At 60.0% G+C, this 16507-nt stretch overlaps 1 protein-coding gene across 3 annotated transcripts; it reads left to right on the top strand.

Annotated features, from left to right (window-relative positions):
• Nucleotides 1–16318, top strand: Plxnb3 (plexin B3). 3 transcript variants are annotated; one of them, XM_074062763.1, is made up of 37 exons: nucleotides 92–145; nucleotides 343–429; nucleotides 1500–1610; nucleotides 3159–4187; nucleotides 4568–4747; nucleotides 5416–5544; nucleotides 5632–5732; nucleotides 6291–6423; nucleotides 6595–6751; nucleotides 6843–6951; nucleotides 7034–7148; nucleotides 7268–7393; nucleotides 7479–7595; nucleotides 7876–7969; nucleotides 8055–8224; nucleotides 8467–8618; nucleotides 8825–8930; nucleotides 9685–9815; nucleotides 10091–10267; nucleotides 10381–10576; nucleotides 10735–10974; nucleotides 11060–11221; nucleotides 11297–11448; nucleotides 11583–11683; nucleotides 11768–11991; nucleotides 12148–12326; nucleotides 12500–12566; nucleotides 12975–13302; nucleotides 13444–13547; nucleotides 13650–13743; nucleotides 14056–14234; nucleotides 14353–14513; nucleotides 14869–15016; nucleotides 15195–15259; nucleotides 15331–15406; nucleotides 15535–15609; nucleotides 15906–16318. In XM_074062763.1, the coding sequence occupies exons 4-37, from the start codon at nucleotides 3168–3170 to the stop codon at nucleotides 16008–16010; spliced, it is 5673 nt and encodes a 1890-aa protein (XP_073918864.1). In that variant the 5' UTR covers nucleotides 92–145; nucleotides 343–429; nucleotides 1500–1610; nucleotides 3159–3167; the 3' UTR covers nucleotides 16011–16318. The 3 variants fall into 3 exon arrangements, with proteins under 3 accessions (XP_073918863.1, XP_073918864.1, XP_073918865.1); XM_074062762.1 differs by lacking the exon at nucleotides 343–429 and having other exon boundaries at nucleotides 1–145; XM_074062764.1 differs by lacking the exons at nucleotides 92–145; nucleotides 343–429 and adding an exon at nucleotides 868–1281.
• The last annotated feature ends 189 nt before the right edge of the window (nucleotides 16319–16507 follow it).

The following is a 16507-nucleotide window of genomic DNA, read 5'->3' as shown; positions in this document are numbered from 1 at the left end:
GCGGGCCGCAAGGGGCTGGGCTGCCAGGCCCGGCCCCGCTGGGCTGCATGCGTAGGGCTGGGCACGATTGCATTGTGGGGAGGGAAGCTGGGGCTCACTCCTGACACAGTCAGCTGCTCCTCGGGCCCGCAGGTGGCCCACCCAGGTAAGCAGGAGGTGGGGCTGGTTTGGGCACTGGATGCAGGAGCCACTGGGCTGAGGGATGCTGCCTTGGGGCTGCTAAGGCCAGGGAGAAGCCAAAATCTGTAGGGCCAACTAGCTGGAGTCAGGCAAAGGCCACTGGGCATAAACCCAGAGCTACAATGGCACCTTCTGATGCCTGGGGGGCATGGTGTCCTCCAGCAGGGTGGCACTGGTGCTAGAAAGTGAAGAACCAGGGCTTCCGACCCCAAATGAGAGAGCTGGCACTAGCTGGGAACACAGTGCAGGGTAAGGAGGCTGCCTGCCTGGCTCCCCTCCCCCACAGCCACCCAACCGGCTCAGCCAGGTGGCCGCAGTCACCTGCCGCCTGCCTTGCCCTGGAGCCCACTGCTGCTGCACACCGTGGAGGAGGCAGGGACCCCAGCCAGAGTGCCACTGCAACATGGCCTTGAGTGCAGTGACCCCAGGATGCCCTATGACGGTGGCAGGGAGTGGCTGCTTGCTGCCACTTCCTTCCTCCCCTATGCACGGAGGAGATCCAGGGAGGGTCTCTCCCGGGCGGGGAGGGGGGCGGTAGTAGGTGGGGGGAGCAGGCAACCAGCTGCATTCATGTCTGAAGTTAAGGGTTTGATTCTGGTGGCTGAGTCCCTCATGGGTCCTCTTTGCCCATACAGCATCCTCCGTTGGCTTTCCCCACTACCATGCTGTACCTGGCACGACTTTTACCAGTCTCCAGGGGCGGGGCTGGGTGAAGACAGTCTTATTCCAGGCCAGGGGGTGGGGGAGAAGGTCCTCTGCACGGGCTGCCTTTGTCAGTGCCTCCTCTGCCCCCAGCCTGGACAAAGGCAGGCATTGAGGACCAGGACTGGCACTTCAGCCGGGCACCAAGGCTACCAAGGCCGAGGCTGGCATGCAGGAACTCCGTGCCTCTGGCTCTACAGTGGAGGCTCTGAGGTCCACCCCGTGCCCTTCACAGGGACCCGGCCCGGGAGAACTTAGGGAGGGGCACCCTGAGCTGGCAGAGGAGCTGTGGGCTAGATAGGAAACCCTGTCCCTTTGTCCCCAGATCCCAGGGGGTGTCTCCCTGGAGGCGGGGAGTGGCAGGGAGCTCCCTGGCCAGAACAGCCCACTCAGATGGGGGTAAGAGCACCAGATAGTGGGTCCATGGCCTGGGCCTCCGGACAGAGGGGACATTGTTGGGGTGGAGGCAGGGCTGCCTTGGCCGGGCCACTATTGACAAAGCTGCCAGCTGTGGTGGAGCCCGGTCGCCAGGCCCTTGCCCCCTCCTCCCCCTCCTCCTTCCTCCCCCAAGGCCAGCATGAATGGGCCTGAGCCTCGACTGTCTCCCTCCCACTCAGGACAATGCTCCCACAGCCATCTTGTGCCCCTCACCACTGCCCTGGGGCAGCTGATCTGAGGAGACATACCACACTGCCCAGGAGACACCACTGCTGAATTCCTTAGTGGCGGTAAGTGCCTGGGCCCTACATTCCCAAAGATGTCCCTGAGAGGGGCAGGGTGGGGTACAATAGCCTAGGGCAGGATCCAGCATGCAGGTCAGCCTTGGAATGGGGCTTTGGTGTCCTGGGTTCCCTGGGTGGCAGCCCCATCAGCCTCACCATACACACCAGGCATTGCCACGATATACTCAGGGTCCAGAAGAAATGCCTGTGCCCTTTCCTGTCTGTGTTCTTGAGATAAGGGGCTCTGGGGCCTTCCTGAGTGGCAGTGGGTAGCAACTGACTGGCACATGCCCAGTCATGCAGACCCCAGCTCAATTCTGGGCCTGCCACCAGCTCCTGTTCCCTTCCTAGGGCTCTGCCCAGGGTTTCGTCTGTCTGGGTGTCACCAGCTGGGGCTGTTCTGCTGGGGGCTGCTGGGCAGTGACTGCTGCTGATGGTTCAGAGGGGGGCGGGGGGAGGGCACAGCAGAAGCTGCCCTCAGTGCCCCTCCTCTGAAGGCTTAGGGCCCCTCCCTTGCTCTTGGAGGTTCAGGTTAAGGGTCCTCTGCAGACATGGGGTTACCTTGCTGGGCTCCCCTCCATCCCTCTCCTTCCTCTTCAGTCAAACTGCCTTTCTGGCCCTTCTCAGATCAAAACTCCCACAATGAGGACTCTCCAGCAGACTGTTGACTGTTGGGGTCCATCGGGCAGGGGCAGGCCTCCCACCACCCTTGCATCCTGTGTTGCCTCTTGGCACTCTGGTATCTCTCTGCTGGCTGATTCACAACCCTCCCTTCACCCCTGGCCACCCCCAGGTGTTCTGAGGCCCTCTGTGGCATGGCCCTGGCCACCTGTTCACTGCTGTCTTGAGGGGCAGGTATGGCTGTGTCTGGCTGCATCTTGACCAGCTGGTGAGGGTCTCTCTGTGCAGCTGGCCCTGGCTGCCCAGCCTGTGTTTTCTCTCCCTGTCCCTTTTGCCATGGGTATCCTGCCTTGCCATTTGTTGACTTGCTCCTCTTGTCCCCATGTTGTCTCTCTTGTCTGGGTGGCCAGTTACAGGGGCATCTTGTGGATGTGGCTTCCACTGACCTTCCTATTCCCATCTCCCTTCCCTCTCCTGCCCCTGTCACTCAGAGTCTCTCTGCTCGTGCTCTCGTGGTTTTCAGGATCTGCCCCTATTCTAGTCCAGATGCATATACAACAGAATATGAAAGAATGCTTATGTGTGCCCATGAACGAGGGCACGCGCGTGCCCTTCTCTCCACCCCGTCTCTCTCTCCAGCTCTTGGACACTTTCTTTATCCTTTTTTCTGTTCTCTCTGGCTGCCTCTCTCTGTGCCCTCTCTGTCCCTTTCTCTCTGCCTGCTCTCTATCCCTGTCTTTGTTTCTCTTCCCTCCTCCCTCCTGGCTGTGAACCCCTCTCTTCTTGAGTCTCCGCACGGCCTTCTTCTGGTCCCATCTCTGCCCTGGTTTGGTTCCCACTCTCTCTCTGCCTTAGCCCCTTTCTGCCCCTCTACCCTGACTTGTGTTATTGGGGAGTGGGGCCACAGGCCTCACGCTAAGGGCTCTCTCCCAGGTCCCTGTGATGGCTCCCTGGCCTCCCTTCAGCCTCCACCTCCTACTGCTGCTGCTACTGCCCTTCACTGGAGCCCATCGCTTCTCTGCACCCAATACAACCTTCAACCACCTGGCGCTGGCACCAGGCCGGGGCACACTCTATGTGGGCGCAGTGAACCACGTCTTCCAGCTCAGCCCTGAGCTACAGATCGAGGCTGTGGCTGTTACTGGCCCTGTCGTCGACAGTCCCGACTGCGTGCCTTTCCGTGACCCAGCTGAATGTCCTCAGGCCCGGCTCACTGATAATGCCAATCAGCTCCTGCTGGTGAGCAGCAGGGCCCAGGAGCTTGTGGCTTGCGGGCAGGTAAGGCAGGGTGTCTGTGAGAAACGGCGCCTTGGGGATGTGGCTGAGGTGTTATACCAGGCCGAAGACCCTGGTGATGGGCAGTTTGTGGCCGCCAACACCCCAGGAGTGACCACTGTGGGTCTAGTGGTGCCCTTACCAGGCCGGGACCTCCTGCTGGTGGCCAGAGGCCTGGCAGGCAAGCTGTCGGCAGGAGTGCCACCCCTAACCGTACGCCAGCTGGCTGGGCTACAGCCCTTCTCCAGTGAGGGCCTGGGCCGCCTAGTGGTGGGCGACTTCTCAGACTACAACAACAGCTATGTGGGGGCCTTTGCTGATACCCACTCTGCCTACTTCATCTTCCGCCGCCGAGGGGCCCGGACCCAGGCTGAGTACCGCTCCTATGTGGCCCGTGTCTGCCTAGGGGACGCCAATCTTTACTCCTATGTGGAAGTGCCCTTTGCCTGCCAGGGCCAGGGCCTCATCCAGGCTGCCTTCCTTGCCCCAGGCACCTTGCTAGGGGCATTTGCCGCAGGCCCAAGTGGGGGACAAGGGGCCCTGTGCGCCTTTCCCCTGGCCAAACTGGACAGGAGCATGGAGCAGGCCCGGCGACTTTGCTATACAACTGGAGGTCGGGGCCCTAGCGGTATGGAGGAAGCCACTGTGGAATATGGCGTCACGTCGCGTTGTGTTACCCTGCCCCCTGTGAGTGGCAAGGGCCCGACTTCCAGATTCTGACCAGAGCTCCTGCCTTCCCTTTCTTCTCTTGCTTGCCCTACCTCTTCAGCCCTCCCCCTCCATGGCATGGCTCAGGGGTGCACTGTTTGGCTATGGGATGTCAATGGGGGGCTGGCTCTGACTCTGTCTCTTACCTGCTCTCAGCCTGTTTATTCCCATCTGTCTCCCTCTGTGAGGCAAGCTTGTCATGCTATGCGGCTCAAGGACCCAGCTTTCTGGCCCCTTAACCCAGATTGCTCTGCCCCCAGGTTTCTCCCAGCTCCCTTGCACTGGCTGCCTCTGCTAGGCACAAGGGAGGGACCTCCTGCCTCTCCTGGAAGCTGATTCTCCACTTCTTGCCCATCTAGGACTCCCCAGAGTCATACCCCTGTGGTGACGAGCACACCCCCAGCCCCATTTCTGGCCGCCAGTCTGTGGAGGCCCAGCCTCTGCTGCAGCTTGAGCAGCCCATCAGCGCTGTGGCAGCCCTCCAGGCAGATGGGCACACAATAGCCTTTCTGGGGGACACCCAGGGCCAGCTATATAAGGTGAGAGCCTGACCAATGGGGAGTGGCTCAGAGTGGCCTCCACACTGTCAGGCTGGGCTCATCTTTCTGTCTGCTCAGGTGCCCTTAGCACCAGTGGCTCAGGAAAGCCCCTAGGACACTACCTCTCAGCTTGTGTCCTGCTGGTGGGTCAGAGAGCACTGGCACACCTTAACGTCTGGCAGGGCCACATTCTGCTCTGGCTCTGAGATGGGTGACTGCCTTCTCTGACCAATGAGAGCCAATGGTAAAGGATGATGGACAGGCAGGACAGAGAGGCCCGGTGCTCAGAGCCAGTCTGGCCCCAGAAGTCTTTCTGCCTGGTGACCTGCTTGTCTCTTTGTAGCTGCTCTCCTGCATGGCAGAGTGGCCCTGGCATCCAAGGGCCTCATCCAGTGTGACCCTGCTGCCCCAGGGCTGTGGCTTTCTGGAGAGTGCCCCAAGCCCTGAGGGTGCTGAACTGAGGAAGTGGCACAACTCTCCCTTGATGGCCTAGCAGGAAGGGGAGCTGGCTCTGGGGAACAGGGTACTCCCTGAGAGTCCTTATGCTCCTGAAAAGGAGCCCCTGTCAGGAAGACAGCACAGGTCCTGAATGGTCAGCTTTTGGCCAATTGTAGAGCTGGCCTTGGCTTTGCAAGATGGCTCAGCCCTATCCTTGTGCCCCTGCCCAGGTCTTTCTCAATGGTTCCCAAGGCCAGGTGTACCACTCCCAGCAAGTGGGGCCTCCAGGCTCAGCCATCAGTCCAGACCTGCTGGTGGACAGCAGTGGTAGGCACCTCTATGTCCTGACTGCCCAACAGGTGAGTGCTGTCCCAGGCATTGGGGGGCCGGGTCCACATGACCTGAGTGTCTGCAACCACTTCATCTCTCCCTTGCTGCCCATACAGTTGGACCGGGTACCTGTGGCTGCCTGCCCCCAGTTCCCGGACTGTACCAGCTGCCTCCAGGCCCAGGACCCACTGTGTGGCTGGTGTGTCCTTCAGGGCAGGTGAGCGTGAGGTCTAAGCCCTACCATGAATCAGCAGGTGGTGTGGACCCTGAGGTAACCAGCTCTAGGTGTGCCAAGAGGCCAGCCCTGCCCACTGAAGTAGAGACTCAGGCCATCTCTGAGCTCCTCAGTCCTGCTCCAGCCCACCAACTAAGAGTCTGGGCAGTACCCACCGCCTGACATTGCCCAACCTGTTCACTTCTCATTTCCAGCAGCCCCACCTCACCTCAGGTCTAGGTCTCTGTCATCTCTCTCAGGACTCTTGCCCAGTTGCTGGTGTCCCTTGACCCACTCCAACTCCCCTCCAGCTGGGGCTTCATGCAGCAGCCCAGGAATCCCTAATGGTAACCCCAAAGTGGCTCCCACTCACTCAGTCAAGGGCAAAGCCTATACCTTGACCGCGAGGCCCTATGTGCTTGGCCCATTCCCCTCAACACAGTTCCCTTCACTCTCCCTGCTTACTACGCTCCAGCCAGGTTATCCTCCCAATCCCCCTGCTACCAGTCACCCAGGAAGCCTGAGACCTACACAGTGACCCAATAGGCCCCTGCCTGCCAGGTGTACCCGAAAAGGCCAGTGCCTGCGGGCAGCCCAGCCAAACCATTGGCTGTGGAGCTATGAGGAGGACAGCCACTGTCTCCACATCCAGAGCCTGCTGCCAGCCCACCACCCCCGCCAGGAGCAGGGCCAGGTAAGGCGCCCAACACTGCTGGTCCTCCAAGGCAGTGTAGCCACTGCCTGTGGGAGGTTGACCCCCTGACTGCCTCTTGTCCGGCTCTTCCACCACTGTCTCTGTTCACACCCCAGCATGGCTCTTACCTCCCCACTCTGCATCTCCCTGTTTCCTTCTCTTGTGTCCCAGGTCACCTTGTCTGTCCCCCGACTGCCCACCTTGGCTGTAGATGAGTACTTCCATTGCGCCTTTGGGGACTATGACAGTTTGGCTCATGTGGAAGGGCCCCATGTGGCCTGTGTAACCCCTCCCCAAGACCAGGTGCCACTTAACCCTCCAGGCACAGGTGAGGGGGATCCCCTGGGTAGGGGTCCAGGGCTAGAACTGGGGTGGCCAGGAGTCACAGGATCTGCTTTGCCACCACTGTGTCCTCACAGACCATGTCACCTTGCCCCTGGCCCTCATGTTTGAGGATGTGTCTGTAGCTGCCACCAACTTCTCCTTCTATGACTGCAGCTCGGCCCAGGCCTTGCAGATGGCCGCTCCGTGAGTTCCTGGGCCTGGTTCCTGCTGCGTAGGGGTGGCAATCCCAGACAGCCCCATCCTGAGCTGACCTCTGCCCTGACAGGTGCCGCACCTGTGTAAGCAGCCTTTGGCGGTGCCACTGGTGCCCCCAGAGTAGCCGCTGCGTATACGGAGAGCACTGTCCAGAGGGTGAGAGGACAGTCTACAGTGCCCAGGAGGTGGGTGTACTCAACTGCAGGACTCCGTCACCTGCTCTGCCCCCCATGGTCAATCCCACAGGACAGAGGCAGGAGCGAGCCCCTGGAGTTCTGAAGGAGTAAGGCTCTCATTTCCCCAGGTGGATGTCCAGGTGCGTGGTCCGGAAGCTTGTCCCCAGGTTGAGGGCCTGGCAGGTCCCCACTTGGTGCCTGTGGGCTGGGAGAGCCATTTGGCTCTGCGTGTTCAGAACCTTCAATATTTCCGAGTGAGTAGTCAAGCAGGCAGGGGCTGGAGATGATGGTGGGCGTGGTGACAGTGTCCAGGGGACTGACATTGTGCCCACCTCCCAGGGCTTGCCTGCCTCCTACTATTGCTGGCTGGAGCTACCTGGAGAACTTCAGAGGCTACCAGCTTCCCTGGAAGAGACAACTGGGGGTGCAGGCCTCATTCACTGCCAGGCCCAGCAGGTGGGAGGCTGCCTGTCAGCCTCACCTGCTACTGGGTGCCATCTCCAGCCTTCTCAACCACAGCTTCTCCCAGTCCTTCTTCATTCTACTCTGCCCAGGCTCTGGGGCCCATGTCAGGAATGTGGTGTCTGCAGCCTCTGTCCCTGAGCAGGACTAGTCTGGCTCAGAGGTGTAGGAAGCAATCACACCCATTCTGGGGTGGAGGGGAGAGACCTGGAGAAGGCAGGAGGCAGAGGTGCCCCGAGTGGGGGTCAAGCCTGATCCTGCCCTCTGCCCACAGTTCCACGCCTCTATGTCCCAGCGGGAGCTCCTAGTACCCATCTACGTCACCCGGGGTGAGGTCCAACGACTGGACAACGCCCGCACTCTTCACGGTGAGCCCAGGGGCAGCAAGGCAGGCAGGGGCTAGGGTGGGCGGTGCAGGGGCAGTGCCTCAGCATTCTGCCTGACCTTCCCTAGTGACCCTGTATGACTGTGCTGTGGGCCACCCTGACTGCAGTCACTGCCAGGCAGCCAATGAGAGCCTGAGCTGCCTGTGGTGCAGTGACGGCCAGCCTGCCTGTCGCTATGGACCACTATGCCCACCAGGGGCTGTGGAGCAGCTGTGTCCCACACCCAGAATTGATTCGGTGAGCACCCCCTCACCTGCAGGGCTGAATACAGGCCCTAGGTCCCCCATCTCTCCCCCATGGCCCACTTCCTCCCCAGTTCACCACTGTCCTACACCTCTTCCGCATCAGGCCACCATTGCCTCAGGCCTCCACTCCCTAGCAGCTTGGTCCAGTCATAGTCCAGCTGGCTGGTTGGGAACCCCTACTGCAGAGTGGGATGTGGGTTTGGGGAGCCCATCTGCCATCCTTCCCTGTTACAGATTGAACCCCTGACCGGTCCCCCAGAAGGTGGCTTGGCCCTCACCATCCTAGGCTCCAACCTGGGCAGGGCCTTTGCGGATATCCAAGATGCTGTGAGCGTGGCTGGCCAGCCCTGCAGCCCCGACCCCTCTCTCTACCGCACTTCTGCCCGGTGAGGCGCCTGGCTGGGCAGGCAAGGGTGGATGGGGGTGCTGTTTCTGGTAGGCCCTTTGAAAGTGGCCACCCATAGAGAAGGGAGGCTTGCAGCCAAGAAAACAAGCAGGGGGAGGGTGAGAGGGAGTGGGCTCTAGGCAGCAGCTGGCAGGCTGCCAAGGCTCCCCCATGGCCCTGAGCAGCTACTGGATCTTGGCTCCTCAGGATTGTGTGTGTAACATCTCCTGCCCCCAATGGCATGGCTGGGCCAGTCCAAGTGGCCATTAAGAGTCGGCCACCTGGCATCTCAACCCAGCACTTCACCTACCAGGTCAGTGCCTACCCCAGGGCAGTCCTAATGCAGGGGATGGTGGAAAAGAGAGCGAGGAGGGGTGGACACTTGGGTGAGGATGGCAAACTGGATCCAAGGGTAGCAGGAAGTGCCGTCGTACATCCAAGAGGTAAGCCACATGGCCTCAGTGAATAGCAGCGGGGGGCAGTAGTGGGACGGCAAGGACACCGCCAGTGGCAGCTGTCCAGGAGAGAGGTGGGCAGCGGAAGCAGTGAGCACGGCAGGCAGCCAGGCCAGCGTGGGCACAGAGCTGTCAGGACTTGTTGCAAGCCTAGCTGCCTTAGGAACGGGGGACGGGAGAGTGGGGACGCCTCCAGATGCTAACCTGAGTCCTTGAGCACATGGCCTTTTCTGGAGTGGGAAGCCCAGGGTGGGGGCAGTAGCAGGAAGGAGTGGGTTAGGACCAGGAGTTCTGCTTGGCACCTGCAGCACCCTAAGAAGGCAGGTGGATCTTGGTGTTTAGAACCTGGGGTAAGGGGATGCAGGCTGTCCCACGGGTGATAAATGGTAGTGAGGAGAGAAGAGCCCTCCCTGAAGGGCTGTGGCAAATGGGAGGAGAGCTGGCCAATGCAGAGCTGCAGAAGCAGGGCATGGTGTTTCTGGAAGAAGGGTCCTGACCCTTGAGAAACTGAGAGGTGGGCCCACGCCCCAAAGCTCTAAGACCCTGGGCGTGGGCCCCGGGAAAGCACAAGGCCAGGCTGCCATGCCTACCCCAGCCTGCCCTGTTCTCCAGGACCCCATCCTGCTGAGCCTGAGTCCTCAGTGGGGCCCCCAGGCAGGGGGCACCCAGCTCACCATCCATGGGCAGCACCTCCAGACAGGAGGCAACATCAGTGCCTTTGTGGGTGACCAACCCTGTCCCATGTGAGTATCCACTTCCGCCTCCCATCAGGTGGGCAGCCTCCAGCACACCTGGCTGCTGTCAAGTAGGACACTCCCTGCAGCCTTTAGTGTCTTCTTTGATACAGGGGAGGCCGTAGATTGAAGGCTTTTATCAAATTTCAAGAGAAGTGCTATTATGCCGACCTCCAGTGATCTCTGTCTTCCCCCATTGAGGGAGGCAAAGAGACCTCTCATAGGGGACTGGGCTGAAAGGCAGTAGTGAGAGCCCAAGATGAGAAATCTGCTCCACCCTGCAGCCAGGAGCCGGTGTGTCCTGAGGCCATTGTGTGCCGCACCATGCCCCAAGCAGTGCCAGGAGAAGCAGTGGTCCTTGTGGTCTTTGGCCATGCCGAGCGCAGACTGCTCACCAGTCCCTTTCGCTACACTGCCAATCCCCAGCTTGTGGCAGCAGAGCCCAGTGTCAGCTTCCGGGGGTGAGAAGCCTGGACAGCCCACAGGGTAGCCTTTGCACTGAGCCAGAAGGAAGATGGGGAGTTGGGGCTGGACGGGGCTGCCCAGCACCCATCTGACTTCCATCCTGGCACAGGGGTGGGAGGCTGATCCGTGTCAGGGGTACAGGCCTGGATGTGGTGTGGCAGCCCCTTCTGTCTGTGTGGCTGGAGGCTGAGGCAGAGGTGAAAGCTTTAGGGGCCCAGTACCAGGACTTGAACCCAAGAAGGAGCTGCAGTGCCACTACTGTGGACCCCCAGACTTGTATCCAGCTTGAAAGGGGCTTGCTACAGGTGAGCCCCACACACACCAACAGGTGACAGGGTTGTGCCCAGGGCATACCTAGTGAGGGAGGCAGGGCTGACCACCAAGGCCTTGAGAGTGAGCAGGGGAGTCCCAGCTCACTGGCCTGCATCCTTGGCCCTGACTGTCCCCCCCCCCCCCCCCACAGTGCTCCACGGTCTGCTCCATCAACTCGTCCAGCCTCCTCTTGTGCCGCAGCCCTGCAGTACCAGATGGAACCCATCCAAAACGGGTGTTCTTTGCCCTGGACAACGTGCATGTGGACTTCAGCAGCGCCAGTGGGGGCCAAGGCTTCTTGTACCAACCCAACCCACGCCTGGCCCCACTCAGTCGCGAAGGGCTCTCCCACCCCTACCGCCTTAAGCCAGGCCACGTCCTAGATGTGGAGGTAAGCCCGCTGTGACCAGGCACTGCCAGGTACTCCTACCGCCTGTGCGGGGTCGGCAGGCTCAGGCTCCCGGTGTGTGTCCCAGGGTGAGGGCCTCAACCTGGGGATCAGCAAGGAGGAGGTGCGAGTGCACATCGGTGACGGAGAGTGCCTGGTGAAGACGCTCACACTCACCCACCTGTACTGCGAACCACCTCCACGAGCCCCTCAGCCCACCAATGGCTCCAGCGCTCTGCTGCAGTTCGTGGTAAGTGTGCGCCCCGGTGGACCAGGCTGAGCGCTGCAGGCCTGCGCTCAGGACCCCTGCCCCATCCTACCCCAGGTGCAGATGGGCAACGTGCGCTTGGCCCTGGGCCCTGTCCAGTACGAGGCAGAGCCCACGATGTCTGCCTTCCCCGTGGAGGCCCAGGTGGGCCTAGGCATGGGTGCTGCCGTGCTGATCGCTGCCGTGCTTCTCCTCACCCTCATGTACAGGTGAGGTCTTTTCCCCCTTGGCACACCTGAATAAACATCCCTCTTCACCACTAGCAACGGTGGCCCATGGCAGGGCCCAGGCAGGTGGCTCTTCTGGTCTGGGCCTGTGGCTGACACCTGACCTCCGGTTATAGGCACAAGAGCAAGCAGGCCTTGCGGGATTACCAGAAGGTGTTGGTGCAGCTGGAGAACCTGGAGATTGGTGTGGGCGACCAGTGCCGCAAGGAGTTCACAGGTGTGGTGCATGGGGACAGGCAGGGGTGAGAGCGTGGAGGGCCTACAGGCCTGAGCCCACATCTTGGTGGCTCCTGGCCTGCAGACCTGATGACTGAGATGACGGACCTCAGCAGTGACCTGGAGGCCAGTGGGATCCCCTTCCTGGACTATCACACATACGCTGAGCGTGCCTTCTTCCCTGGCCATGGTGGCTGCCCTCTGCAGCCCGAGCTTGAGGGGCCCGGGGAAGAGGGCCGTCGTGCCACTGTGTGCCAGGGCCTCACACAGCTCTCCAATCTGCTCAACAGCAAGCTCTTCCTCCTCACAGTGAGAGTCACATGGACACTTGGGGACAGGCGGGACAGGGGGCCTCAACTGGCAGGGAGGTAGGGCTGGAGACGGGCCAGGTTGGGCAAGAAGCATGATCACAGAAGTGGGGGACTATATGGGGCTTCCTGGAGTAAACACCAGCTCCCTGCCTAGCTCATCCACACTCTGGAGGAGCAACCCACCTTCTCACAGAGGGACCGCTGCCATGTGGCTTCACTGCTGTCCCTGGCGCTGCACAGCAAGCTTGAATACTTGACTGACATCATGAGGACTCTGCTTGGTGACCTGGCAGCCCATTATGTACACAAGAACCCCAAGCTCATGCTGCGCAGGTTGGCCTTGACCTGGGTGTGAAGGCAGGGGCAGGGGCTCACCACTGACCTGTCCCCACGGCATCCTGGCTGGGCTCTGCCCCTGGGGTGATGGGGCCAGGAGCCCCACGAACAGGGTTCGAAGGGGAGTTGAGGAGAATCCTCACCAGGGACCTGGGGCCTCCTCTCCACAGGACAGAGACCATGGTGGAGAAGCTGCTTACCAACTGGCTGTCCATCTGTCTCTATGCCTTCCTGAAGGTGAGGGGCATTGTCCAGCCTGTCCTCTACACCGGATGGCACCTTCTTTCCCTCCCAGCACTTGGGGGACCACTGCCTACCTGTGGCCTCTCTGGCCTGAGCTCAAATTCCCCCTGGGGGCCCAATGAGAGTCATGAGATCCTTCTCCCTGCTCAACAGACCCACTGTGAGGATGGGCAGAAGGGAGTGCTGGAGAGGGGAAATTTCTAACCCTTACTCTGGCTAAATGTGAGGCAGAGGCAAGAAGGGCTCAAAGTCCCAGTCCAGGGGCCTACGTGAGCTGGCTGTGCTTTGTCCATCCTTGCTGTAGGCTGCTGACTGTTCCTGCCACTCCAACCATGTCCTCTGCTGGGACTTGCTGGGCCCACTGGCCTCATGGTCAATGCTGGCCCATCTTGATGTTTGCAGGAAGTGGCTGGTGAACCACTGTACATGCTTTTCCGAGCCATCAAGTACCAGGTGGATAAGGGCCCTGTGGATGCTGTGACAGGCAAGGCAAAACGGACCCTGAATGATAGCCACCTGCTGCGGGAGGATGTGGAGTTCAGACCCCTAACACTGATGGTGCTGGTGGGCCCTGGAACTGGAGGGCTAGCAGGGAGCAGTGAGGTACAGCGAGTGCCAGCCCGAGTGCTGGACACGGACACCATCACCCAGGTCAAGGAGAAGGTGTTGGACCAAGTCTGCAAGGGCACCCCCTTCTCCCAGAGGCCCTCAGTGCACGCCCTAGACCTTGGTGAGCGAGCCAACCCAATCATCTGCCTACTCACCTCCCTTCCCCTACCTGCAGCCACTTAGCTCTACCTTGCTATTTATGGGGAACTTGGGGAACAGACTGTGTGCCAATGGGCTTCCCTGGGTTCCCTCCCACCCCCAGAGTGGCGCTCAGGCCTGGCTGGTCATCTAACCTTATCAGATGAGGACTTGACCTCAGTGATTCAAAACCACTGGAAGAGACTCAACACCCTGCAGCACTACAAGGTGCCAGATGCGCGGCAACAGGGCAGAGTGAATGTGGAGCAGGGGCTGTGCCGGGGATCAGCCAGTGAAAGACCCAGACTCTGCTCCCCTATTTCCTCCCAGGTCCCAGATGGAGCAACTGTAGGGCTCATCCCTCAGCTAAACAATGGTGGCGTTGTCTCCCAGAGCGTGGCCCAGAGCTGCCCATCTGGAGAAAGTGAGTCCCTCGGTCCAGCCACATCTGGCTGCAGGGAGGACTAGCAGGGTTGGGGTCAGCCCTGGGCTAGATTCACCAGAGTCCTAGGCTGGGTTGCCCACCCCACCTTGCCAATGCACCAGCCAAAGCTCCAGGCTGAACTAAGGTGTGGCTGTTTCAGTGCCATGGGATGTCAGGCTGAGCCACCACTCTCCTCCTCCCATCTCTCTCCACCCTGCTCACCCTGTGGGGAGTGTGGGCTGCACATCCCCGGCCACTGGTACAGACTGGGGGTAAGAGCCTCGGCCTGAGGCCAGGCTTCCGTGCCCTCAGACATCCCCATGCTGGAGGACGGCGAGGAAGGTGGTCTGCGTTTCTGGCACCTAGTAAAGGCCGCTGAGGAGCCAGAAGGGGCCAAAGCACGGCGCAGCAGCCTCCGGGAGCGGGAACGGGAGCGGGCACGGGCCAAAGCCATTCCAGAAATCTACCTCACCCGCCTGCTCTCCATGAAGGTCAGTGAGGCCAGGGGAATCAAGCTGTGGGGAAGGCTTGCCAAGGAGCCCTGACTGAGCCGGGGAACAGTGTGATCCTGGCAAGGCAGAAGGGTAGCCCTCATCCCCTGCCTCACAGGGTACACTGCAGAAGTTTGTAGACGACACCTTCCAGGCCATTCTCAGTGTGAACCGACCTGTGCCCATCGCCGTCAAGTACCTGTTTGACTTCCTGGATGAGCTGGCAGAGAAGCATGGTATCGAGGACCCGGAGACCCTGCACATCTGGAAGACGAACAGGTGCCTTTTTCTATTGGCCCCTGCCCCAGTCCCATTGTGTAGGTCATCCATTGAATATCAGGACCAGGACATTCCTAGGGCAGGGCAGGAGGTTCAAGATAGGAACCTGGGCTTTGCAGCATCCACCCTGGGTGTCTGCATACCCCGCAGCATGGACTCATAGGAAGGTCTGGGGCCCAGATGACCTGGGCAAGAGGACAGCTCCCAGTGGAGAACAAATCTTGAGTCCGCAGTTACCAAGGTCCCTAGCTCCACTAAGCAGACACGCTGTGGGAGGGCTGGGCTGGAGTGCATGGGAGGAGAAGACCACAATAGCAGGTCAAGCCTCATCCCTGTACCCAACTTGAGTTTCCAGCCTGCTGCTGCGGTTCTGGGTGAACACCTTGAAGAATCCACAGCTCATCTTTGATGTGCGGGTGCCAGGCAATGTGGACGCCATCCTGGCTGTCATTGCGCAGACCTTCATTGATTCCTGCACTATCTCGGAACACAAAGTGGGCCGGGTGAGGGCAAAGTCAGTGTCGCCAGAGGGGGATAAAGAGGAAAGGCTCGTGGGGGAATACTCAGGGGCCCTGTGCAGAGCCTGGTGGTGTGTGCGGAGGGGTGGCATCATGGGACTCATGAGTTGGGACACTGGTGGCTCCCCCACCTCCCAGCTCATGTCTCTCCTACCTGGAGCAGGATTCCCCGGTAAACAAACTGCTCTACGCCCGGGAGATCCCTCGCTACAAGCAGATGGTGGAGAAGTAGGTGTCAGAACCATCAGGGCTGGGGTGGGGCTGGGGCTGCCCACCCCTAATTCTGTTGGCCTCTCCAGATACTATGCAGACATTCGCCAGAGCTCTCCTGCGAGCTACCAGGAGATGAACTCCACCCTGACTGAGCTGTCTGGGGTGAGGCGTGGTCCAGGGGGTTCAGCCCTCCACATTTAAGGGGAGGCTAACTGGCAGGGCAGAGGGGGGAGCCTTGTGGGGGAGGCCTGGCATGGTCCTCACTGACTTCCTCCACATGCTGTTCCTAGAACTACACCTCTGCTCCCCACTGTCTAGAGGCTCTGCAAGAACTCTACAACCATATCCACAGGTATTATGACCAGGTAAGGCCCAGGGCACTCCAGAGAGGCGGGGAAGGCAGCTGGAGTGAGGTAGAGGCAAGACAGGCCTACAGAACTTCCTTCTTCCAGGCAGAGGGAAGGAAGGGTGCCAGCCTGTGCTGGAAGGGCTCGAGTTGGGGAATGGGCTTGGCTTTTATTTGGGGCCTTCCTGGGGAGGCTTCAAGCAGTCCCCTTCTGGCTCTCCAAGCTCCTGCTGAGATAGAGGCAGGGCTGGATGGTCCTGGGACAATGGGCAAAGGACTGGTGCCTCAGGCAGTTACCCTCTGCTGCCCTGGCAGATCATCAGTGCCCTGGAGGAGGACCCTGTGGCCCAGAAGATGCAGCTGGCTTGTCGCCTGCAGCAGATTGCTGCCCTGGTGGAAAACAAAGTGACTGACTTGTGAGCTTGGACCACAGTGGGCACCTGAGGCCAGCCAACTTAGCAGCAAGCAGAACTCAGCACCACAAGTGCCTTATGACCCCTGGATCAAGCCAGTGACTGAGGAGGGGCTGGCAGAGCCTGGGAGGTGTAGGGTACCCACCACCAATCACCGCCAAGCTTATTTCTAATTTATGTTGATCCATACTCCCTTCTCCCACTGTATTTATTTGCTTGCTGGAGAATCACATCTAGGAATAAAATAGAAATACATCTTTTTAGAAAAAGCCCAATCTCCAGCCCCTGCTTTCCCCTGTAAGAGTCAACTCTGTAGCATGGGCAGAGCCCTGAGTTTGATTTCCAGCACTGAAAAATAATTTAAAACAAAAAAGGAACTGTGGGTAATGCCTCAAGTGATAGAGTGCTTGCCTAGCAGGCACAAGGCCCTGAGTTCAATTTCCAGTACCGAAGGAAGGAAGGAAGGATTTCTACTTGGTACTCTCCTGGTCTGGGAGCCCCTTG

The sequence above is a fragment of the Castor canadensis genome, chromosome X (genome assembly GCF_047511655.1).
Source record: "Castor canadensis chromosome X, mCasCan1.hap1v2, whole genome shotgun sequence".
NCBI classification, from domain to species: domain Eukaryota; kingdom Metazoa; phylum Chordata; class Mammalia; order Rodentia; family Castoridae; genus Castor; species Castor canadensis.
Note: the sequence above shows the minus strand (reverse complement) of the source record. Positions and strands in the feature narration are given on the sequence as shown.

Bases quoted from the DNA above. Each gene is read 5' to 3' on its own strand.
- Plxnb3 (XM_074062762.1), top strand. From the start codon at position 3,168: ATGGCTCCCTGGCCTCCCTTCAGCCTCCACCTCCTACTGCTGCTGCTA. The intron at 10,577-10,734 runs GTGAGCCCCACA...CCCCCCCCACAG, and splicing joins TTGAAAGGGGCTTGCTACAG to TGCTCCACGGTCTGCTCCAT. The intron at 14,235-14,352 runs GTCAGTGAGGCC...CCTGCCTCACAG, and splicing joins CCCGCCTGCTCTCCATGAAG to GGTACACTGCAGAAGTTTGT.